This window comes from Nomascus leucogenys, chromosome 13 (genome assembly GCF_006542625.1).
Source record: "Nomascus leucogenys isolate Asia chromosome 13, Asia_NLE_v1, whole genome shotgun sequence".
In the NCBI taxonomy this organism is placed as follows: domain Eukaryota; kingdom Metazoa; phylum Chordata; class Mammalia; order Primates; family Hylobatidae; genus Nomascus; species Nomascus leucogenys.
Window position 1 is genome coordinate 86,911,685 of NC_044393.1, and position 26,068 is coordinate 86,937,752.

Genomic DNA, 26,068 nt, shown 5'->3' on the forward strand with positions numbered 1-26,068 from the left:
CTCTCATTGCGATTCCCTCTCTCCCATCCTTTCTTTCTCTTTCTGCCACATACAGCTTTTCTCTAGATGTTTCCTCTTTCCCTTTTTCTCTGCCAGTCTTGCCAAAGAGGTCCCTGGGCTTTTTAGTCTCTGTGGGCACTCTGGAAGCTAAAGAATATGCTAAAATAATCCTAGTTGCACTATTCCCACTACTCCTGCCACAGGTGCAGGCAGCCCAGGAAGAGAAAATATGCAGGTGCTTGGCTAAGAGGGAGGAGTCCTAAGGTTTCTCGAAAGCCATGAATATTATGGCACTTCATGGTTTAAAAAAATAAATAAATAAACGGGAAGCAGACGAACCTAATAGGGGCTCTGTGCTGTTACATTCCCAAGAACCAGCCTGGAGTACCTAGAGCCACCCTGTCCCTTTCACTTGGTAGGGGCCAAATTATTCTAATACTGTTCTCCCGTCCAAGCAGAGGGCACCCCACAAAAGACAGAAAGAGAATGACAAGAAAAGCAAGTGAAGCAAGTAAAATCTTGTCCTTCCTACCTATTAAGAGCTACAGAGCTGGCCAGAGGCGCCTCAGGATCAGATTTCTAAGTATCATTTGAAATGCCGCTTTTGGGTTACTGCAAGGTCTGGGGGACAACAAGCTACTTTGCGTAGAAACTGATGCAGTCAAGGATATTGAATTTCCTTATCTCAGTTTATCCAGGATAATGAGGAAGGGCTGTCCTTAACTTCATTCTTGAAACATTTCTCCTCCAATAACCCTGGATTCAGAAGCCACTATGGGATTCATTGTTATGGTGATGACACTTCTGAACCACATCACAGCATAAATTAAAAGAGTAAGATTTATTTGATAGTAATAACTGGTGTTATACAAATGAAAGCAATTACTTTGAAGCAGTATATAAAGCTGAAAGGCACTACTGTCTGTCACTCAGTGCAAAGACATAGTGTCTCAATATGGATTCTACTCAGTATTATTAACTTTAAAAATGTAATCCTTTCTTTATTGATAATAAAGACAAATAAAGGGCCAACCCTGATTACATTGTTACAAACCAAATCCTGAGTTAGTTTCTAACGGAATGAAGATAGATGATATTTTCATGAGAAGTGCTCATATGTAAACATCCTCACATTTATATACCATAGCAAATATACCTTTTCGGTGACAACTGTATAAGCCAATTTCTTATTGTTGACCACAGTAATGAACTGTACTTTGAAATTTGTACTGAAAGTATGAATGGGACTGGGTGAGGTGGCACATGCCTTTAATCCTAACACTTTGGGAGGCCACAATTGGAGGATCACTTGAGCTCAGGAGTTTCAGACCAGCCTGGGCAACATGGTGAAACCCTATCTCTACAAAAAATACAAAATTTAGCTGGGCATGGTGGTGCATGCCTGTAGTCCCCGCTACTTCGGAGGCTGAGGTGGGAGAATCGCTTGAACACATGAGGTTGAGGTTGCCATGAGCCATGATGGCACTACTACACTCCAGCCTGAGCAACAGAGTAAGACCCTGTTTCACACACAAAAAATAAATAAATAAAAAGTATGAATGAAAAGGGAAGTGATGGCATGACTGAAAGCACGGAAGTGAGAAGAGCAGGATGTATGCAGGAGAATCTGCACATGCAAGGCAGAGAGAGCTTCATTAGACCTTATGAGGCTCAGGGGTCTGCATCCAGGATTCCTAACTATGGGCTTCACAGGAGAACAAAGAGGGAGAAACTCAGAAAGAAACTGACATAGAGAAAGATAAATATAGAAATATAACAACCTGGGCCAGGCGAGGTGGCTTATGCCTGTAATCCCAGGACTTCAGGAGGCTGAAGCGGGTGGATTGCCTAAGGCTGGGAGTTCAAGACTAGCCTGACCAATGTGGCGAAACCTCATCTCTACTAAAAATACCAAAATCAGCTGGGTGTGGTGGCGCACACCTGTAATCCCAACTTCTCAGGAGGCTGAGGCACAAGAATCGCTTGAACCTGGGAGGCAGAGGTTGCAGTGAGCCAAGATGGTGCCACTGCACTCCAGCGTGGTAACAGAGTGAGACTCTGTCTCAAAAAACAAAACAAAACAAAACAAACTATTACCACCTCAAGCATGTGTTAATTCTAAATGGATGGATGCCAAGAAGCCCAAAAATATGCACAGTTGTGAACCATGAACATGACCAAATAGAGAGGGGGCTCCTTGCAATAGTTGTCATCCAAAGTCAATGTTTACAAACAATGAATTGGCCACATAATTAACTGTGAATTTACTTCACAAAGAGTCGAAACTAGAGTTGTTTGAAATAAGCAAGGTGCCTTTGTAGATGGTTCTTGATTTGCGGGGCTATATAGGGTCCACACCTGGATGAATAAAGGCTGCAGTTCTCTTGTTCGATAGTGTTTGTAGTAGCAGTCCATAAAAGTTTTGAAAAATATCACCCTGGCTAGAAGTAAAAGTATGGTAACACTTAGCTGAAACTTAATCATGTGCATACATGGGAAAATAATACTTAGCTTGCAAAATTTTTATTTGGAAGCAAAATTTTTATTTTTTAAGAACAGAGCTATTTCATAAAGCCAGCTACATCTGTGGTACAAACTCATCCCAGCTCTCTCGCCATATTCCCTCTCTGTAGACTCAGAGACCATATGTATAACCCAAAGGGACACAGGGAAGGCAGACAGACCTTCTTTAGGAGAGAAGTTTAGAAACTGGTCCACTTCATGAGGCTCCAGCTTAATTTTAGGAATAATGGTCTGGCACGAGGAATCAACCTGGAGGAAGAATTTCAAACACAATTTTTAAAAACCAATCACAGCCTTGAAGACACACGCAGGAGAGCTATTTGTCACCTGTGTCTTCCTCTCGGGACAGCCTTGCCTATCCTAGAGAATAGCTGAGTGTAGGCAGCTTCCCTGACAGGGAGTCATTTTAGTTCTTCACCTTTTTCTCATCGCCAAACTTGGCATTACAGCTGACAGGACCCTCCAAACTTACTTGAGACCACCCTGGGTAACACAGTGAGACACCATCTCCCCCAAAAATACAAAAATTAGCAAGTTGTGATGGCGTGCACCTAAGTAGTCCCAGCTACCTGGGAGGCTGAGGCAGGAGAATCACTTGAGCCCAGGAAGTTGAGGCTGCAGCGAACTGTGATCATACCATTGCACTCCAGCCTAGGTAACAGAGTGAGACCCTATCTCAAAAAAAAAAAAAAAAAAAAGAAAAAGAAAAAACGCTCAGAACTCTAACATTGAAAGCCAAAGGCTCAAGCCCAAGACTGTATCAATATTCTTTTCTATGTTTTTATACTACTATAAAGGCATTTTATTACAAAATATTCTGGTACTTTTTTTGGGTGGCATCATTCTGCTAACTTTATTCTTAATACACAGTTTGGGTAAAGTAAGAACCAAACAATGCTTCCACTCCCCCTATCCTCACGCCACTTTGGGGGCTTTAAAAAGCAACTTATATTGGTAAGGATTCCCAAGACTGCAGAATTTACTTGCAGAGCGTAACCGTACATTTGATCGCTGAAAGAAAATAAGAGGCCTTCTAAGAGGTGGTGACCTTAGCAGAATGAGGAGGGGCCAGGGGGTCTCTTATCCCAGTTCAGCCCCACACCCGCCTGGGAGTTTTCCCTGCCTGCAATGTAAAGCAGCCTGTAAATTACATATAGCCACAATGCACTTAAATTGAGTCAATCACCATGGAAAATGGGAACTAAATTTTAAAGAGTCACAGGCCTCCACCAGCTTGCCCTGGGGTAGGGACTGTGCACCAAGCCACATCCTTTCTCTTATATATAACTTTATTAATATTAATAATTAATGTTATAATACAATTAATATAATTATTAATAATTAATATTAATGATGTTATTATTAAGGCTTCCTAATGACTGATGGTATCTAATCATGAAATGCCTGGTAGGGAAAGGAGAAAAAAGTTATCTGGCCCATACACAGGAGCAAGGCCATGCCTCTGAGCTTTGCTAGTTACATACTTTACAATAAGTCAACTAGACCGGGCGTGTGGCTCACGCCTGTAATCCCAACACTTTGGGAGGCTGAGGTGGGTGGATCACTTGAGGTCAGGAGTTCGAGACCAGCGTGGCCAGCATGGTAAAACCCCATCTCTACTAAAAATACAAAAATTAGCCAGGCATGGTGGCTGGCGCCTGTAATCCCAGCTACCCGGGAGGCTGAGGCACAAGAATCGCTGAACCTGGGAGGCAGGGGTTGCAGTGAGCTGAGATCAAGCCACTGCACTCCAGCTTGGGCAACAGAGTGAGACTTCTGTCTCAAAAAAAAAAAAAGTAATAAAGTAACTAAAATTCTGTGGATCAAGGAGACTAATATAGACCCAGAGAGCCCAGCCTACTAAAGAGACTCAGGTAGCTACTGAGAAAGGAATCCTAGCACACTTGCAGAGGTCTCTGTCTACAACCCTTCATCATCACACAGATGGACTGACAAAGGAGTATGCAGTGACACTTTAATGAGTCTACTGATTCTGTGTTACCTTATTCCGAACAGGTAGACGCTATATATTTTTTTTCTTTGCTTTTTTTTTTTTTTTTTTTTTTGAGATGGAGTCTTGCTCTGTCACCCAAGCTGGAGCGCAGTGGCTCCTCTCAGCTCTCTGCAGCTTCCGCCTCCCAAAGTGCTGGGATTATAGGTGTGAGCCACCGTGCCCAGCTGCAGATATACACTCTATCTTGCTCACAATAAATCTGACTTAAGGAATGTTAACGAAGTTGTTGCTTATAACCTGAGGCTTTGAACTTAAGGGAAGCTAAGACAGGCTTCCAACACTTGCAAGATGTACAAATACGATGCTGGTCCATGGCCAGACACTGGAAATATCCAGAAAGAAGGTAGAGTAGAATTAAATTATACTTGCGGTAGGCATGGAATCTAGTAAGGAAAAAAATCCTGATTTCTTATGCTTTCCACGGGTAACACAATAATAGGTGTTATTATTACTATTACTATTATTATAATGTTATTAATATTGTTAATATTATTCATATTATCAATACGTGAGACATTCCTGACTTGAGTAAGGACAACTCAGCATCTCACTAGGAAAGTGAAATATTACACAGGAGTTCACATTCCCAGTAGCCATGCACTGTAAGCCATGGATTACATCACCACCTCAGTCACTCCCTTTCCACTGCTTAAAAACCAGTGCCATAGAGAATTTTTTGTTACCATAGATATTTTCTGTGTTTTTTATTTTTTAACAGTAATCAAAGAGAGAATGAAATCAGCTTAGTTACTAATTTTTTCCGAACAATGGCTTTAAAGGAAGTTGGCACCAAATCAACATACCCTTATTAAATGTATACATATGTATATACACACATAAAAAGTTGCATGTCCTTAAATGTACACAGCCACTAACTCCAAAAAGATTAAACACCTTATTGGAGAATGAGGATCTATCTGTATCTTTTAATCCAACCTGTTTACACAGAAGAAAATTGAGCATACCCCAGTACTCATTTCCAGAGGAGGTTCCTCCTTTTCAAACGGGGTGGAGATGGCTGTGATGGTCAGAGTGACAGATGGAACGAGTCCTGGGGGTGGTTCGTCTGTAATTGGCTCTGTCTTGATGGTTGTTGAAGGGAAGTCTGCAGACAGGTACCATTTCTCACTTTCCACCTCATCTGCAGGAAAAAGACAAGCACACATGTGAACTTGTTCAGAGCATCAGGCATAAGCAAAACAAGCAACCACTGGTCTTTCTCCCCAAAAAAGCTCAGTGAAGGATGACTGAAAGTGGAATAACAGAAAATGAAATATGTGAGAGAAAAGATTGATAGATATGAACAGCAAAGAAAGAATCTATACTTGTATTCGCTTGCATGTGAGTATGCCTAAAGAAACTCTAGAAGGAATCCATAGAAAAGAAAGAAACTTGGCTTCCTGAGAAAGGCAGGAAGAAACCCGGGTTGATGGGGAATAGAATAGGAGGGAGAATTTTGAGTATGTAATGAGCTACTCTTTTTGGTTGTCAAATCATGTAAATGTGTTATCTATACAAAAACAGAAGGCCGGGCACGGTGGCTCATGCCTGTAATCCCAGCACTTTTGGAGGCCGAGGCGGGCGGATCACAAAGTCAGGAGATCGAGACCATCCTGGCTAACACAGTGAAACCCCCTCTCTAACAAAAATACAAAAAAAATAGCTGGGCGTGGTGGCGGGCGCCTGTAGTCCCAGCTACTCAGGAGGCTGAGGCAGGAGAATGGTGTGAACCCGGGAGGCGGAGCGTGCAGTGAGCTGAGATCGCGCCACTGCACTCTAGCCTGGGTGACAGAGCAAGACTCCGTCTCCAAAAAAAAAAAAAAAAAAAAAAACAGATAAATAAGCACATTTAAAAACATGAAAGAAAGAAGCAGCCGGGCACAGTGGCTCACGCAAGTAATCCCAGCACTTTTGGATGCCGAGGCAAGAGAATTGCTTGAGCCCATGAGTTCAACACCAGCCTGGGCTACAATGCAAGACTCTGTCTCGACAAAAAAAAAAAATTTTAACTAGATAGGTGCGGTGGTGAGCATCTGTGGTCCCAGCTACTTGGGAGGCTGAGGCAGGAGGATTGCTTAAACCAGGAAGTCAAGGCTTCAGTGAGCTGTGATCACGTCATTGTACTCCAGAGCCTGGGCAACAGAGTGAGACCCTGTCAAGAAAGAGAGAGAAAGGGAAGGGAGGGGGAGGGGGAGCGAGAGAGAGCAAGAGTGAGAGTGACAGTGACAGCGAGAGCTAGAGAGAGAGAGAGAGAGAGAGAGAAAGAGAAGCAAGCAAATGGTTGGTAACCAATGGGAGAAGATGAGAGAACATGGTGAGCAGGTCTCTCTCCTTCTCTCCAAAGGAAAGTTATTTGGTTTTTTGATATTTTTTTCTTCTCACTCCATTTTTTTGTTTTTGTTCTCTTCTGTTTTCACTGTGATCCCATCTAGACCTTAAACCTAACTTAGACTTCCAGAGACTCTGCTCAGCCCTTTGGGAGACTTTGGTTTGTAATAACCATCTGCCCTTTGCTGAAATGGACTAAATACTCTTCCTGAGAAAACGGCTGCATCTTGGTGAGTCTGGGTCTTGTCTTGTCTTTCCTGATTATCACCAGGCCTGGAGATAGCTAACAACCGAGAGACAAGACAGAGTGCCTCTGCCACTTAATGCACATTCTTCTCAGAGCCTAAGAGAATAAGAATTTGTATTTCTTAACAAGTTACTTTGGAGCTAGCACCTCAGCACTGCCTGGAAAAGCAAGGAGGAGGGAAGGAAAGGAAAAGACCAGAGGGCTGGAAACAGACAAGACAAAGCAAGCCAAAGGCCACATTCCTTAGCTGATACCAGTTTTACTAAAATGAGGCTAAACTAAAGCAAACACATGCTCCTTTGCTTTCTCAAAATGCTTACACGCATACAGCACATTTCACATACTCAGTGACCCATTACTGTCAGGAGAGCAAAGTCATTCACATTATAAATTTATTTTACATTCAAGAATGTGACTCCAGTTTTCTTATAAAAAGGTACAATCATTTAGAACCACTAAGAAGAAGGGAAGGGCAGACACAGAAACTAAGAACTAAAAATATACAATTATTAAAATTATGTTTCATAAGCAACTTCTTTAAAGCACAAAAAAAGTTAGGTTCATATTTGAGGAAAATAATTTCCCCCCTAAATCCAGTTTATAACTGATGAATTATCCCAGCCTCAATTTATTTCCCAAGGTGAAATAAAGACAGGACGGGCAGGCCTTCTGGTGGTGGAAGACGTTTTGCTTTCAGAGTGGGGCTGCTGAGTGCTATGGTGTGACGGGGATTTCCATCCTTCATGGGGTGTAGGCCACATCCTGGTGGAAGGGGAGGGCGGCGGAACAAAGGGCCCTCTGATGGTGGCCAGAGGAGGGAGACCACTCTGTACTGGACTCAGACTGTGCCCCAGCTCAGCCCAGAGATGAAGCAACCGGACCACCGGCCAAAAGATTCCGCTGACTCTCCCCAAAGGAGCTTAGGAGCTAGAAGACACTGTCCGCTGCAAAGAATACCCACGTAGGACAGTCAGGGAAGGGTTGGAGAGACAGAGACAGCATAGATCCCATTTTTTCCATTCAGCAATGACATGGTGATGCTTTTGCTTTTTGTTTTGTTTTGTTTTGAGAAATTCTTGCTCTGTCACCCAGGCTAGAGTGCAGTGGCGCCATCTCGGCTCGCTGCAAACTCCGCCTCCCGGATTCAAGCGACTCTCCTGTCAGCCTTCCGAGTAGCTGGAATTACAGGAGCACGCCATGACGCCCAGCTAATTTTTGTATTTTTAGTAGAGACGGGGTTTTGCCATGTTGGCCAGGCTGGTCTTGAACTCCTGACCTCAGGTGATCGGCCTCCCAAAGTGCTGGGATTACAGGCGTGAGCCACAGTGCACAGCCATGCTTTTGCTTTTTGAAGTCAACACTTAAAGCCTGCCCACACTGAGCAATATTTATCCCTGGGAGAGGCTGGAAGAAAGAAGGTAAGATGAAATATAGCCTCAGTACAGGCTGAAAAGGACGGTAAGGAAGCATCCCTGAGAAAAACGTCACACACAATTACCAGGACATTGTGAGATAAGGCCAGATCCCTTGACTGTGCAGTGAAGGCAACTGTGATGAAACTTAATTCACAAGGCGAACAAAAGAAGACGCAAAAGTAGAGGAAAAAAAAAGTGAATGCAAAAAGTTATAAGACAAAATGAAGATGGGTGATAGAATCAGTTCTTCCAATCTAGCGAGGCCATTCTCAAAGTGTGCACATTCGTAAAACAAGTCAAGACCATTTATATTCTTAATGCCCAGTGTCCTATAGCCCTCTTTACAAACGTACAGATATCATCAGTGCTGCCTCAGGAAATGGAAACCACAGGGCAAGCGATGGTACTTGAACTATAAAAGGAAACCTTCTCTCTCAAGGACAAATGTACATTTCCAAGAGAGAAGCCCAAGGAAGCAGCCTCTCCTCCCCTGAGCTTTTTTGAGGACAAACAACTGACGTTGCTTTCATGCTTCCACTCCAATACAGCGATTTAGTCCTTGATCCTGAAAGATGCTTCGGAGTTATAAAGAGATTTAAGGCCATCAAACTCAAGATATCTTTTTTTTTTTTTTTTTTGAGATGGAGTCTTGTTCCGTCACCCAGGCCGGAGTGCAGTGGCACAATCTTGGCTCACTGCAAACTCCGCCTCCTGGGTTCAAGCGATTCTCCTGCCTCAGCCTCCCAAGTAGCTGAGAGTACAGGCGTGTGCCACCAAACCTGGCTAAGTTTTGTATTTTCAGTAGAGATGGGGTTTCACCATGTTGGCTATGCTGGTCTCGAACTCCTGACCTCAGGTGACCCATCCACCTCAGCCTCCCAAAGTGCTGGAATTACAGGTGTAAGCCACCACGCCCAGCCTATCATTTCTAGATGAGGAAAATGACACCTGGGCCTAGGTCACATGGCAAATTAGTGGCAGAACCCAGATCTCTGCACTCTGGCCAGTAATCTTCCCATTAACAAGAAAACTTTCTATATGGATAAAGATTATGCATAAATAATGCTCACTAGGGCCTTGTTTAAGATGACAAAACACTGAAAATCACCAAAACATTAAAAAGCAAGAGAAAGGTTAAGTCAATTATGGTGCATCCATACACTGGAATATTTATGCAGACATTAATATTACATGTATACAGCCTTTTTAATTACAAAGAAAACACTTATAATGAAATATTAAGACAAAAACTCTAGATATAAATTTATATACTATTAAAGAAGAAAGTTATAGAAAAGAATCAAAAGAAATACGCCAAATCGTAAGTGTCTCTGGATAATGTTCAGAACATGCATGACTTTTTCTTTAAATTTTATAGTACTTCTAGATTTCCAATCTTGGGACACTATTGTCTTTGGATGAACACACAGGGACGTGGCCTGCTCCACTTCATGGCTTAGGATGGTAATTATTGGGTAGAGGTTGTAACTGCCCATGGGGCCATTTAGAAGCCCTTGACTCAGTAAGAGTCAATGAGTCCCTTCTTATGTAAATAAGTTGCATTCCTGGCTCCAGGTCTTCCTCCTCCCTCCATCCATGTCTTTTGCCTTAGAATTTTGCAGTGACCTCCCACCGTGGGCTGATCCCCACCCACAGCTTGGACCTGTGGCTTGATGTACCATTGGTATGTGAGCTTTTTAATACAAGCGGAGTTTTGGAATGTGCTTGCAGGATGGAACTAATGTTGCTGTAGTTTTGCCATCAGCGTGAGAAGAATGAGCTAGGATAATCTAGTGATCTCAGAAGGATGACAGCCACATAGAACAGTCACCCCCAGAGGAGCTTAGTCAAGACCAGCCAACTATCAGCTGACCTTAGAGATGCCAGTGAATCTAGCTGAAACTAGCAGAACCGCCCTGCTGACCCCCACACAGAAACAGACAGGTGGATTATGATAATAAATGACTGAGTGACTGAGTTTGGGGGTGGTCTGTTATGCCGCAAGAGAGCTAGCTGATACAATATAGCCGAATGTATGAAAAATAAATTAAACCCATTAGAATCTATTACAATGAAATTACTAAATTCATTTCCAAAAGAATTCCTCTAAACCATCAACTATGGATCATATCAATAAATGTTTGTAGATTGGCTGATCAGACCTACTAGTTACATCATAAAATATGAAATGACGTCACATGAAGAAAGTCAGCCAGTAAGTAGTTTGGTGAGAACAGCATTCCAGTGGTAGCTGAAATGAAAGAAAACAGCTTTCATTCTGAACTACTGGAGGTTGGCTTGTACTCTCTTACTCAATGGAAATAAATATCAAATCACAGAAAACAAAATGACAAATGTAATCTATGAAGTGAGGGTTAAGGAAGGACAGAGTAGAGGAGAAGGAGCAGAATGTGTATCATAATGTTTCTCCATGTCCTTATTTTTGTAGTTTTACTTTACTGGCAAAAAGATCAGTAGGGCCACCCTGGCTTAGAACTGGAATTATCCTTGGATGTCTTAGTTATTGGCTAAACTACAAACATAAGAGTCAGTAGACACTCCACACCCTCTAATTTCTAAAACTTGAAGCTGAGATACCGAGTGGAAAAAATAAAAATGTTCTTTCTGCATTGTGTTTATACGTCTTTTAAGTGTCATTTCAGACGAAAAACATCCCTGGTAAAGTTTAGCAGTCCACAGTGTGGAGAGTAAGAAGAACAAACTCCGTATCAGCTGATTTAAACAGCTTCCTGTCAAAGGTCAAACTGGCACATTTCCTCAGCTTCACCACTTAGCTATCAGCAAGAAAATAAAAACAAACCACTGATCGTGGTGAGAAGCAAGTCCTTTACATCCAAAGACAAAATGGAGCAGCCATGAGCAATGGGGCTAGATGCCAAGTTATCAAATCATCAAGATAGGCAAATCATCAAAGAGACTGAAAAAAACATGAACTCAAAGCCAAGGTAATAGCAACATCAAAATGCAGATCTTCCATCATTTCCATATGTGCCACGTAGACAAGCGCATTGAATGGATACTGATTCCTAGGAAAGAAAAAAAAAACCCTAAATTGGGAGTTGGCATTATCTTGATATATAATGAAAGGAAAATAAACATTCACGACCCCAATCCACTATGCCAAAGGGAAAAATCAAGCTGAAAGATAAGTCATCCAAGAAACTGCCTTTCCTTTTATTCCTAAGCACAGTTATATATGAAAGATCTCCACAGGTAGGCACTCTATGTTCACCTTTTTCTTTTCTTTTCTTTTCTTTTCTTTTCTTTTCTTTTTTTTTTTTTCCTTTTCTTCCTTCCCTTCCTTCCTTCCCTTCCCTTCCCTTCCCTTCCCTTCCCTTCCCTTCCCTTCCCTTCCCTTCCTTCCCTTCCCTTCCCTTCCCTTCCCTTCCCTTCCTTCCCTTCCTTCCCTTCCCTTCCCTTCCCTTCCCTTCCCTTCCCTTCCTTTTCTTTTCTTTTCTTCTTTTCTTGCTCTGTCACTGCGGCCTTGACCTCCCAGGCCCAAGCAATCCTGCCGCCTCAGCCTCCCAAGAAGTTGGGACTACAGGCATGCATCACCCCACCCAGCTAATTTTTTTTTTTTTTTTGGTAGAGATGAGGTCTCACTGTGTTGCTGCCCAGGCTGGTCTCAAACTCCTGGGCTCCAGTAATCCTCCTGCCTCAGCGACCCGAAGTGCTGGAATCACAGTCATGAGCACCCAGCTCAACATTCATCTTATCTTATGAAAAGTGTTGATTTACTGAGCACGAGATGAATGCATAATGGACTATTCCCCTACTTGCTCCTTTTCTCTCTTGCAACATATGGATTACCATACCCTCCCTCTTTTCCACTTAGCCACTTTTCCTTTAAATACGGAAGTCCTCAAAGTCATCTTTGAAGACAGGCACAGACCACAGATTTTTTCTGTGATTCTGTGTTTATTTGTTCTGGCTATGTCTTTAACCTTGGCAAAATAAACTCCTAAATTGATTGAGACCTGTATCAGATACTTTTTGGTTTACAATATATATATATACACACACACTATATATATATATATATACATGTGAACATAGAGAGAATGGGCATTTATTCTTAAAAAGAGAAATCAGATGACGTACTACCACTTACATGAGAAAAACACATACGCAGTTGGTCCTTGAACAACACAGGTTTGAACCATGCGGGTCCACTCACAAGCAGATTTTTTTCAAATAAACATGGATTGAAAATAGTGTTCATAGGATGCAAAACCCAAGTACAGGGAGGGCTGACCATACATCCATTTACTATTTATGTAACATATCTAAAGTGAAAAGAAAATTTTATAAATTAAATAAATATGCCTCGTCTAAATCCTTTAGCATTTCATTTGTTTGCCCTTTGAAATTTTTCAAAGGAGTTGGCAAATCTTGACCAATTTTTTTTATGTAAAAATCTCTTAAAGGAAAAATATAATGGCTGGGCTCTGGAAGCTGGGGAAAGGGGCAAGAATTTAGTTAAATGTGTCAGAATCATATTAAACTACAGCCCACTACATGCTCCAATGGAAGTTAGAGGCCTATCTCCCCCTGGCCCCGTTCCTGAGTAACTTAACCCTGAAATAACTTGCAGTATTGAACGGCATGAAGAGGTGGTGATAATAGTAAAAACAGAAAATATTTACTACATCTTTTTTCTTCAATGAAGAAGTTATGACTCTCATGTATGAATATCCAAAGCAACTGTAATCACTGGATTAATGGGAACATTGCTTTCTTACACTAATCTAGCACTGCAATGGCTAGGCAGAGAAGTCATTATTTTACTTTTTTCAAAAAATAAAAAGGGGAAACATCATTATTGTTTTTATCTGTTTAGAAAAAAGTAAAAGGTAACACCAAAAAAGCGGAGGAATAGCAAAATAGCGTGTATTACAAACCCAAGCTTCAGATGGAAGAGGTCAACTGTTCCTCTGCCTGTCCTCCCCAATCACCGTCAGGTTCTCTCTTTGGCCGTGCATGACGGAGGACCCGGTGACTCTCTCAGTAGATACACACACCTTCCTCTTCTACCCCTGAGTCTAGCTACTCTACGATGATTCACTGATGTTCTTGTCATCAGCTCACACTACATGTGATGAAGACACCACAATGCACCTCATTTCTGTGATTTTCAAGTCTCACTTCTATGGACCATGTCAACATCAAGATCTCTTCAACACTGCAAAGCAAAAACCTAAGTCATCTCTGACTCACCTCTGCCCCTTCCTCAGCATATTCGATCCTGTGCTTTTCCTGCTGCAGGTTTCATCAAATCATTTCAAAACCCATTTTTTCTTTGCCATCATGTTATATAGCTTTGCACTTCTCCCTGGATAACTATATCTGTGCACACCTTCCCTGTTCTCACATGGCAGCCATAAGATCTTCTGTGTTTCGTCTAAGCTCCAAAAAACGTCATCCTATGTTTCTCAGTCCCTGCTTCCCATCAGGCAGAGATAAAACCCTAGTCCTTGCCCTCCTCCGGGCTGTCCCACTTAACCCCATGTGACTTTGCTCCAGCAATATCTGCTCACCTTTACCTCACAGACTACTGTGTTCATTCCCACCTGAGAACACAGCTCCATAAATTTAAGGTATCCATAGTGAACCAGCCTACCCAGCCATCCCTTGCCACCGAGAGCCCTACTAAATTCATCAGGAGGAAGATCATTCTTATCCATGCTCCTGGCCCACCCTCTGTAGACCTGGGACAGCCATAGTTACGGTGCTTTGTTCCACCCTTGACTACATTTGTGATGCAAAGGTAGTATTAGACCACTTCTGTATTAGCCTATTTTGTGCTAAGGTCTGTTGATAGTCTATATAATCTTTAGCTCTGTTCTTGTATCACCTTAGAGGATAGGGGCCATGTCTGGTTCTCTCTGAACAGCCCTCATCCAGCATTACACTTTCTTCTTTAGGAAGAACACCAAAATTAAAGGACAATGCAAATGCATACCTAGCATCCCAACTGAATTACACAAAGGAACATGACTGAAATATAGTAACTCATAAAGACAACCTCCATGTGGTGAGGTACAAGACTTGGTCATTCAAATATAAGCTTTTGTTTCTCAAAGCATAAAAGTATCACAAATATTTTGCTGGGATGCTTCTGCTTTTCTCTCTTAACCTCATTACATGTTTTTTTTCTTTCTCCTTCTTCCTTTTTTTTTGGTGTTTTCTTGTTGTTGTTGCCTTTTTTGTAGAACAGAAAACCCTGCTTAGCAACTGGTTCACAGCCTTAATTACAGGGAGAAATGGCTGAGCTGGATGTAGGATGTCTTTCTGATGGTTTTGAAGGCTGCACCTACATTTCTAGGGTTGGCTCCTGTGGTTGCTGGGCCACGTGAAGTTCCTTAGCTCTAGTGTTTCAGAAGTCTACAAAGTCCCCCTGAAACAGACGATTCCTGTGGAATCTCAGAACAGTTATTTTTAACTTTTTTTGGTCACAAACTCTTTTGAGAATCTAAGAAATGATCTAATAACTCTCAAAAAATTAACAAATGTAGATAGCCCACATTTTTGTATACAGCTTTAGGGGTCCACTGTCCATCTGAAGTCCGTGATAGAATGATAGGATAAGAACATCTGCATGTGCCCTTTTTAGTTACCCTGGGGTTCAGGTGGAGGATGGAGGAGGAAGGGAAAGTTAGGAGGAAAAGGGCAAAGGAGGAAGAGGGAAAAATAAGAGTTCTAGTGGGAAGGAGAAGGAGAGAGAGGAAGCAGGAGGCAGAGGGAGAAAAAATAAGAAAAACTCTAATAAATTAGGAGGGAGTTTCCACTTAACTGTGTGTCATCACTCTTTTTCCAGACTTAGAAGCAACTGCAGAAGAACTGTATTTAATGTAAGTACAATTGGACAGGGAGAGCTGAATCACTGGCTTTCCCAGGTATAATGAAACATTAATTTCCCATCCATCACTGAACACAAGGACTCCTAGTTTTGCTTAAGCTATTATCACCATGGAGCAGATAAAGAATATAAAATGTAATGTATATAGCTGTCTATACATGCTACATATTTACGTGTTGCCTAAAAATAACCATCCTTCTCCATCAGGGTGGTTATCTGCTCTAACAGAGCACTTGGATTTGGAAGGAATACTTGTGGATTGATTCCCCCACCCTACAGATCGCCACCTTAAGGGGGATGCAAACTGGGGTTCACATGAATAAAATAATTCTGTTCCCAAACATCTGCCCATCCACACAACTCAGAAAAATAGATCCAGACAAAGCTTTGCTGAACAAGTTCCCCATCCACTCACCCACACTGCCTCACTCTGATTTCACACATCTTAAATGACTAGTATCCCGTGTTTGTTGTCTCAGAAAAGTGCTTTTGCTGGCCTAGGAAAGTGACTTTTACTCAGATAAGACACTGGTACTTCAAAAAAGCTGAACTGTGGATCTGAAACCCTTTGTAAAATATATCTGACCCACTGTACCTGTTCTCAGCAAATTACCAGCATGGCCTGTCACAGCCTAAGAGCTATAAATAGAACAAAGCCCCAGCTGGGGGAACTGAATGGTGAATGCTTTGGCCTCACAATTAAAGGGCATCTCATGCCATTTAGAATGGCGATCATTAAAAAGTCTGGAAACAACAGATGCTGGTGAGGATGCAGAGAAACAGGAACACTTTTACACTGTTGGTGGGAGTGTAAATTAGTTCAACCATTGTGGAAGACAGAGTGGCAATTCCTTAAGGATCTAGAACCAGAAATACCATTTGACCCAGCAATCCCATTACTGGGTATATACCCAAAGGATTATAAATCATTCTACTATAAAGACACATGCACATGTATGTTTATTGCAGCACTATTTACAATAGCAAAGACTTGGAACCAACCCAAATGCCCACCAATGATAGACTGGATTAAGGAAATGTAACACATATACACCATGGAATACTATACAGCCATAAACAAAGAATGAGTTCACGTCCTTTGCAGGGACATGGATGATGCTGGAAACTACCATCCTCAGCAAACTAACACAGGAACAGAAAAGGACCCACATGTTCTCACTCATAAGTGGGAGTTGAACAATGAGAACGCATGGACACAGGGAGGGGAACATCACACATCAGGGCTTGTCGGGGGGTGAGGGGCAAGGGGAGGGACAGCATTAGGACAAATCCCTAAATTATGGGTTGACAGGTGCAGCCACCTTCAAAAGATGCTGCCATATGTACAGTGGTATAAGAACAAGAGGTGAACACTAACATCAAGAAGGTCAAGTTAGTGAGTATTCCTCACCATGTCATCCTCCTGTAAAGAAGAAGGCATATGCTGGACTGGGAATAGGAAATTGAGTTTTTAAAATTTAAAGAACTAAAATAGCTGGCTATCCCTCTAGGAAAACAAAACATAGAAAATTAAATTTAAAGCTGGGCATGGTGGCTCATGCCTATAATCCTAGCACTTGGGGAAGCTGTGAAGGAAAGACCACTTCAGCCCAGGAGTTCGAAACCAGCCTGGGCAACATAGTAAGATCCCCATTTCTACAAAAAAATAAAAATAAAAAAATTAGCCAGGTATGGTGGCACATGCCTGTAGTCCCAGCCACTTGGGAGGCTGAGGCTGAATGACTACATGAGAGCCCAGGAGGTCAAGGCTACAGTGAGCTGAGACCATACCACTGCACTCTAGCCTGGATGACACAGCGAGACCCTGTCTAAAAAAGAAAGAAGGAAAGAAGGAAGTGAAGAAGGAAGGAAAGGGAGGAAGGAGAGAAAATAAAGAAAGAAGGAAGGGAGGGAACGGAAAGGAAAGAAGAGGAGAGGAGAGGACAGGACAGGAAAGGAAAGAGGAAGGAAGGAAGGAAGGAAGGAAGGAAGGAAGGAAGGAAGGAAGGGAGGGAGGGAGGGAGGGAGGGGAAGGGAGGCAGGGAGGGAGCAAGAGGGAGGGAAGGAGGAAGGGAGAGAGACAAAGAAGAAAGAAAAGAAAGAGAGAAGGAAGGAAGGAAGGAGGAAGGAAGGGAGGGAAAGGAAGGGAGGGAAAGTAAGGGAGGGAAGGGAAGGAGGAAGGGAGAGAGAAAAGGAAGAAGAAAGAAAAGAAAAGAAAAGAAAATTACACTTAAAAGATATATATGCCTTGGAGAGTTTGGAACAAGATACAGCTTTTACCAATTAAGGGCTGTAGCGTAATGGTCAAAACATCTTAACATCTCCAAGGCCAGAAAAACTAGACCTTCAACAAATACCACACTCATGGCACTGATGACGGGCATGAAAGGGTAATCAACAAGAAAGTCTAGGAATGTCCACTAAGATCTGGGGTGGGGGACATGAGGTCAATAGAACATGATGGAATTGGGTTAAGAGGAAGCCCAAGAAGCTTCTATAGAGGAATGGTTCTTTCTCAGAAAAAAAAAAAAAAAAAAAAATGGCATGACCTCTTGAAACAATGGACTTACTGTACTGGCAGGAATGACCAGCCAGATAGGCTGGCCTGATTTGCAAAAGGCTGCTCTGCTGCTGAAGCCACAGGGTAAAAGAGAGTAATGACCATCCTTCAGTTACAGCAAGTTCCCAGAGAAATGGGTCCTGTGCCTCTTTGCTTTTCCCCACAGCCCAAGCACAAGGCCTTACACACTGTAGGTATCTCACTAACGAGGGTGCTGACACCCTCTTTAATGTAATACACACTCCACACCCTCAAGAGCTCAGAACCAAAGGCACTAAGGTCCAGGTCTTCCTCCTCCTCTGAGTTTACCGTCATTGAAGCTGTCACTGGTGGTAATGTGGGTGAAGGGCGACTGGGCCCGAGGCTCCTCGCACAGGGAGTAGCTGTGCTCAGCCTGGATGAGAGGCGCCGGGGACGTCGGGGAAGGTTCCACCTCCATTGACACACTCTTCTCTGAGAGGAAAGGGTCATTCAGGAGCTGACCCAAGACGTTCTGGGAAAACTCATCCAGAAGTTCTGAGAAGTGCTACAAGAAACAAAGGAGGAAGAACTCAGTTTCTCTTAACCATGATGTGATAGTTACCCTACGCACATACCAAATACCTCATCCACTGCTCGATATGAAGTCCCTTCTTCACACACAATGTCCAGTTAGCTCGTGCTATGTAGCAAACCACCCCAATGTTTAGTGGCTGAAGGTAACCATAATATTAATATATTACTTCTCGCTCCTCAGTGGGTTGGGCTGGGTGGGTGAGCTGATTTCATCTGGGTTCCCTGACACAGCACATTAGTGGGAAGGCTGGCTGGGAGTGCGCTGGGTTGGGACCCCTGGGCCTCTTTCTGAAAAGGAAAGATCAGGCTGGGCTTCCTCCCATGATGGCAGAAATCTTCCATGAGGGAGAAAAACCAAAGCTGAGTGGCCCCAGACATCACGTACCATTACACCCTCCACATTCTTTTGGTCAAGGCAAAGGACAAGGCCAGCTCACACCCGTGGGGCAGGAAAACAGACTCCCACTGCTTGATGAGAGGAAGGGCAGAGTCACAATGCAGACGAGTGTGGATGGTGCGGGGCGCATGATTCACTGGGGGTCCTTGCTGTCATGACCTACCACATTTTGCATTGATAATATCAGTATGTTTAAATAAGCGATCCTGTATTTCTATAGCATAAAGGTGCAGTTTACACTAACATCCCATGCTCAAAAACAATAGAGGTGGCTTCTCTCTAGTCTCCCCATGGGCTGGACTTTGTTCCTCTCTGGTTTTTCCTTAATATGCTCCCACCCTTCATCTCTATTACCATGAATTTTCCAGCCCCCACCACGTTTGGACATAATATAGGACTAGCCCATATAAATTCTCTGGGATTCCCATATCCCCTGTCACACTGTCCCACTCTAAAGGAGCTGCAGCTCCGTCCTCTCTCCCTCTTTTTTTTTTTTTGAGACGGAGTCTGGCGGTCGCCCAGGCTGGAGTGCAGTGGCGCGATCTCGGCTCACTGCAGGCTCCACCCACCGGGGTTCACGCCATTCTCCTGCCTCAGCCTCCCGAGTAGCTGGGACTATAGGCACCCGCCACCTCGCCCGGCTAATTTTTTGTATTTTTAGTAGAGACGGGGTTTCACCGTGTTAGCCAGGATGGTCTCGATCTCCTGACCTCGTGATCCGCCCACCTAGGCCTCCCAAAGTGCTGGGATTACAGGCGTGAGCCACCGCACCCGGCCCACTCTCCCTCCTCGATAGGTCTATATTCATGGTATGAGGATGTTCGGAGCAGGGTTTCTCAACCTGGCACTAATAACATTTTGGACTGGATAATTCGTTGTGAAGGGCAGGGGTCGGGCACTGTTTCGTGCATTGTAGGATATTTACCGGCATTCCCGGCCTCCACCCACTAGATGCCGGTAGCACTCCCCTAGTTGTGAAAACAAAAATATTTCCAGACACTGCCCAGATGTCTGTAGGTGAAAAAGTCACCCCTGGTTTAGAATCACTGCTATTGATTATATTAGAAATAATAATAATAATATAAAATAGGGCCAGTCACGGTGGCTCATGCCTGTAATCCCAGCACCTTGGGAGGCCAAGGTGGGCAGATCACAAGGTCGGGAGTTTGAGACCAGCCTGGCCAACATAGTGAAACCCCGCCTCTACTAAATATACAAAAAAAAAAAAATTAGCTGGGTGTGGTGGCAGGCACCTATAATCCCAGCTACTGGGGAGGCTGAGGCAGGAGAATTGCTTGAACCCGGGAGGTGCAGCTTGCAGTGAGCCAAGATCGAGCCACTGCACTCCAGCCGAGGCAACAGTGCGAGACTCCATCTCAAAATTAATTAATAAATTAATTAATTAAAATAAAATAATTTTTTTTTTTGAGACGGAGTCCCGCTCTGTCACCCAGGCTGGAGTGCAATGGCGCGATCTCCACTGCAAGCTCCGCCTCCCAGGTTCATGCCATTCTCCTGTCTCAGCTTCCTGAGTAGCTGGGACTACAGGCACCCACCACCATGCCTGGCTAATTTTTTTTTGTATTTTTAGTACAGACAGGCTTTCACCATGTTAGCCAGGATGGTCTCAATCTCCTGACCTTGTGATCCGCCTGTCTTGGCCTCCCAAAGTGCTGGGATTACAGGCGTGAGCCACCGTGCCCGGCCAATAAAGTGAAAATTTAAAGCCCACTTTGGCACCAGCTATTAGAGATTTCTGCCTTCTTAACATTCTCTGAATCATAGACCAATGGGTGTCATCCTTACTGATTAAACTTTAGGGACACTTCTAGTATAGAAAGGAAGTTAAGAAAGCAGACACAGCAATAAGAGAATGATTGCAAATAATGAGGCTTGGGGTAGGCAATACAATTCTTGGGATTCACACGGACACCTAAGTCTCACCACTAAACTGAAGTGTCAATGAAGGCGTTACGAAAATGAATACCAGAAGGGAAGGTGGGAGATGTCCCTAGAGCTGGAGCTCTAAGATCAGGGTAGTTGTAGAACAGGATGCTTCCTTTAATAAAGAAGAAAAGCGAACAGCAGAGAGGAAGCCTCTGCAGGCTTGGTCCCTAAAGAGTTAGAACGGTGAAATTCACTGACATCACAAACACGGGACACGGCATTTCATCAGGACAGAATGCAGGGAAGCTACAGAACTTGGGCATATCCTAACAGGCATGATTGTCTACGAGAACAAGAGAGAGGGTCAGGGAGAGAGCTCTCTGAGTACAAATACATTTCAAACTGGAAGGTCCTTAGGAGTATTTAAGGCCACATGCCAACTGCCTGCATCACAATTACCAGGTAAGTTTGGGTTAGTTATTTCATAATGAAATATTGTAAGTATTCAGAAAGATTATACATATCATGAACAATTATGTAGTCATTCCTTTAAAAAAAAAAAACAACAAAAAACTGGGCTGGGCAAGGTGGCTCATTGAGCCCAGGAATTCTAAACCAGCCTGGGCAACACAGTGAGATGCAGTCTCTACAAAAAATACAAAAATTAGCCAGGCATGGTAGTGCACACCTGTAGTCCTAGCTACTCAGGAGGGTGAGGCAGGAGGATTCCTTGAGCCCAGGAGGTCAAGACTATAGTGAACCATGATTGTACCACTGCACTCCAGCCCAGGCGATGGAGTGAGAACCTGTCTTTAAAGAAAAGGCCAAGCGCGGTGGCTCACGCCTGTAATCCCAGCACTTTGGGAGGCTGAGACGGGTGGATCATGAGGTCAGGAGATCGAGACCATCCTGGCTAATATGGTGAAACCCTATCTCTGCTAAAAATACAAAAAATTAGCCAGGTGTGGTGGCAGGCGCCTGTAGTCCCAGCTACTCAGGAGGCTGAGGCAGCAGAATGGGGTGAACCTGGGAGGCGGAGCTTGCAGTGAGCCAGGATCACGCCACTGCACTCCAGCTTGGGTGACAGAGCGAGACTCCGTCTCAAAAAAAAAAAAAAAAAAAAAAAATTGGCCAGGCTTGCTTGGTGGCTCATGTCTGTAATCCCAGAACTTTGGGAGGCCGAGGAAGGCAGATCGCTTGAGGTCAGGAGTTCGAGGCTGGCCTGGCCAACATGGTGAAACTCCATCTCTACTAAAAATACAAAACTTGGCTGGGGATGGTGCTGCACACCTATAGTCCGAGCTACTCAGGAGGCTGAGGCAGGAGAATCACTAGAACCTAGAAGGCAGAGGTTGCAGTGAGCCAATATCATGCTACTGCACTCCAGCCTGGGTAACAGAGTGAGACTCTGTCTTAAAAATAAATAAATAAATAAATAAATAAATAAATAAATACAATTTTAAAAATTTAAATACAAAATTTAAAAATCTTATTTTTACATGGTTGCTGCTGTAATCTTTTTTTGCTTTTTCTTTCTTTTCCTCAAGAAATAAAACATGAAGGACTGTTAAAGCTCCCATCCATTCCCTTCATCCCTCTCAAAGTTAACCATTAGCCAGACTCAGTGTTTATCTTTCCCATTCAGGTCTTTATCCTTTTACTACATATGCATGTATCCATTACATATAGGATTCTTTAAAATGTTAAGTAAATGGTACCATATCTCACATATCCTCTGCAATTTTCTTTTATCAAAAAAATTTTTTTAGGTTTATTCATGTTTATACATGTAGCCCTATTTCATTGATTTAAACATCTGAATTCTATTCCATTGTATTTCTCCATTTCCTCTTGAGGAACTCTTACATTTTTATTGTATGTAATATTGTAAAAAATATTCCTTAACATGAAGGGAACTTTAAAAAACACAGAAGTTTTGTTTTCAGAATGTGGTTTAAAGGCATAAATAAATAAAAACATACAAGTTTGATGATCCACCCTCACAGACTTTGACCTAGTACATCTGTATTAAAACTACCACTTAGGCCAGGTGCGGTGGCTCACACCTGTGATCCCCACACTTTGGGAGGCAGAGGTAGGCAAATGGCTTGAGCCTAGGAGTTCAAGGCCAGCCTGGGCAACATGGCAAGACCCCATCTCTACAAAAAATAAACAACAACAAAAACACACCACCAGTCCTTCTATGCTCACCTCAGTTTCTCAATCACTGGCTTCATTTCCACTCAACAGTCCTCTCCCTACGCCACTTTACAGTTAAGTCCCTAGAAGCTTACAAAGCTCCTAGAAGTTCAAATATGCCCAAGGTAAGAGGAAGATTCAAGGATTTTGCAGCTACTGTGTGTTAAACTTCAGACAGACACTCGGGATACAAAATAATAAGTAAGAAACTAGAAAATGCCCATGCCCTACCAGAGTTTACCACTTAGGTCAGTGCTCAAAGTTTTATGTGCAGATAAATTACCTGGGGCTCCTAAGCCATCGCTTCTGATTCACAGGTCTAAGCAGGCCAGAGATTCTGCATTTTTAATCAGCACCCAGGTAATGCTGTGACTCCACAGACCACACTCTGGGCAGCAAGGAGCAGAACAGTGGCAAGGCTAAGATTAGAACCAGACTTCCTGATTATACAATAATCTAAGTCAGCATCTGATTGCCTAAGTAGCTCCCCAAGGACAAATCTCCTGGTTGCCTGATGGTGATTATTCTGCAACTGTTTGACAGAGATCCTTTCAAGACAAAACTAAGGTAACAAAAAGAGAAAATAAATAACAGAATGTAACACGCAAATGCAAGAGGTAAACCCACAGTCCCTGCATTTCCAAGCCACAGTTTTGTTCCCTGAACTACAAGGTCAAGTCCCGATCTGCTGTGCTGGCCACTAAAGCTCTGGAATCCCATTCTATCCCGAGGCAAGGCTGTCTTTGATTGGCCAGGCTTTCCCATGGAAGTTGCCCAGGTTGGCGCGCTCTGCTGACACTCTGTTTTCTTTCTTCTGAGCAGCACTAATGAATGCTTTCATGAACATCCCCTGGATAACCAATAATAAACATTCTCTAACTCTGCTAACTTTCCCTGAACTCCCCCTACTTTGGATTATGCAGTAATTCTCATGTTACAAACCATTTAGCACTAATGATAGACAGTTTTGAAGCATTCACAGTTGTTATCAAGTGTGTTATCATAACCTCCCCTCTAGAAAAGGATCCTCTTCAGAAGTCTAACTGTGGCTAAACACCCCCCCACACCCAGGAATTTAGCAAAGTAGTGAGCTCTCAGTAGGTTCAGGGAGATCCTTGTGATGGAAAAGAAACCGGTTCCAACCAGATGCTATGACTCAGCCCAGCAAATTAGCTCCAGCTGGGTCTCCGTGGCAGCGGTGGGCTCCAAGACTGAGCAGACAGGTCAACATCCCATTGCTGGTGCCGGGATCGGGCCAGAGTGGGCCCATCTTTAATGCCAGCCAGTTGGAGAGGGGCCTTATGGTCCCGAAGGCCAAAAACCAGAGAAAGGAGCAAAGTGAGCCTCAAAGAGGAAGCCTTTCTGGATCCTGCAAATGCTTTAGCAAAGTACTACCCCTGTGAACCCAAGGGTTATAGGATTTTAGTTTAATTCCTTCAAAGGCAATGGCATAATAACATTTTACCATTCTGTCTAATATTTGAATCAAACTTTATTTGTAATTTCATAGCCTTTTCCTCACTCAATACTCATGACAATCCTGTAAGTTGGCTTTTAGTCCATTGTCCAAGATCTCTGTCCCCTACTGAGAGACCTTGAACTAGGGTACTCATGTCAAATTGACTGAATTTTTTCCTTATTGTTTCTCCTAGGAAAGAGATATTTGAGCCTCACAATACAACTGTATGGAGAGGTTCTAACAAGAGTAAAACCATGATGGTGATGATCATGGATGATGATGTCAGGATTAGGTGCTAGACTTGTCTGATGGACTAAGTACTTGACATATTCGATTTTCAGAAAATGAAAACATGTCCCCATTTACAGATGAGAAAACTAGGGCTCAGGATAATTAGCTATTTTGCCTTGAGATGCACAGCTGATGAAAGGTAAAACTGACATTCCATCCCATGTTCAGCCAGTTCCAAATCCCAGGCACTTTCTACTACAGCATGCTGCCTCATTTGCGCCAGCCTCTAAAGCTAGATAAAGATAGGCTCACAGACGGTCATCCGCTATGAACACATGGTCTCCTGCACTAAACCTGTAGAAACATGCCAAGAGTTTGTTAGAAGGAGAGGCTCCTGGTATCACTTGCTGTGATACATCAGCAATAAGGATGGAGATGGTTATTCGACCTTAATGCATGTTTCTGCCAAAGGGTTCAAGCAACATCACAGAATCTCTGAGTTGGAAGAAATATCCTAACAGGATCGAACCCCTGCCTCACAATATAAATGTTCTTCACCCAGCTCAGAGAATACACATGACAACTTCCCTTAAAAATTTGTGTCAAGTTTTATCTCCTCCATTTGTGTCAGGTTTTATCTCCCCATTATCTAAATATTCTGCATTACACATCCTCTAACTATCCCATAAAGTTTTGTCTCCCTTTATTCTTATAAACACAACACCTTGATTCCAATGCTAATAGTCACAGTATGGCACTGTGGCAATATAGCTTTGTAGTCAGTCAGCCCTAAATTTACATCCTGGCTGTGCAAGCCTGAGCCAGATATTTCCATACTCCAAACCTTGGTTTATGAGGTTAACAATAATGCCGGTAAAGTGAAATTAACAATAGTTCCGGCCTTGTGTCATGAGAATTAAACTAAATAATGCATGTAATACACCTAACACTCCACTGCATAGCAATCTTTTGAAAAGCTCTTTTAAAAAACTAACATAATTAAAATAATAAAATGTTAGCATTTTCTACTTGCACACCAGCTTCTCACATTGTTCTTCCTAGAATATGCTTTCATTTTCATCTTTACCAATCAGGAAACTACCTAAGACGGAACAAATGTACTTCTTTTAGAAAGTCATCCCTAGACAGATACACCTTGAATTGATCTTTCATTTCCGTAAACAAGTAACGCCCTTTAAGTATCTCTTAATTTGACGCATTTTTCCTTTTCTTTGATGTTCCTTTCATTGCCAAGTTACTTAAATATCTTATCACTAGGCCTTCCAAACTCTACGGCCCAGATGTAAACCGTTTACCCACCCCTCTCTCTGGACCTAGCCCAGATAAGAGATCATAGATCGTAGATAGTTGCT

General features: G+C 42.9%; 1 protein-coding gene across 1 annotated transcript in view; it reads right to left on the reverse strand.

Annotated features, from left to right (window-relative positions):
- Positions 1-26,068, reverse strand: part of CREB3L2 (cAMP responsive element binding protein 3 like 2) — a 128,728-nt gene that overhangs the window by 35,476 nt on the left and 67,184 nt on the right. The window contains exons 2-4 of the mRNA XM_003261390.3: positions 18,277-18,493; positions 5,503-5,678; positions 2,685-2,772 (exon numbers count right to left, since the gene is read on the reverse strand). Of these exons, the coding sequence (XP_003261438.2) occupies positions 2,685-2,772; positions 5,503-5,678; positions 18,277-18,493 (481 nt within the window). The remainder of the gene's footprint in view (positions 1-2,684; positions 2,773-5,502; positions 5,679-18,276; positions 18,494-26,068) is intronic.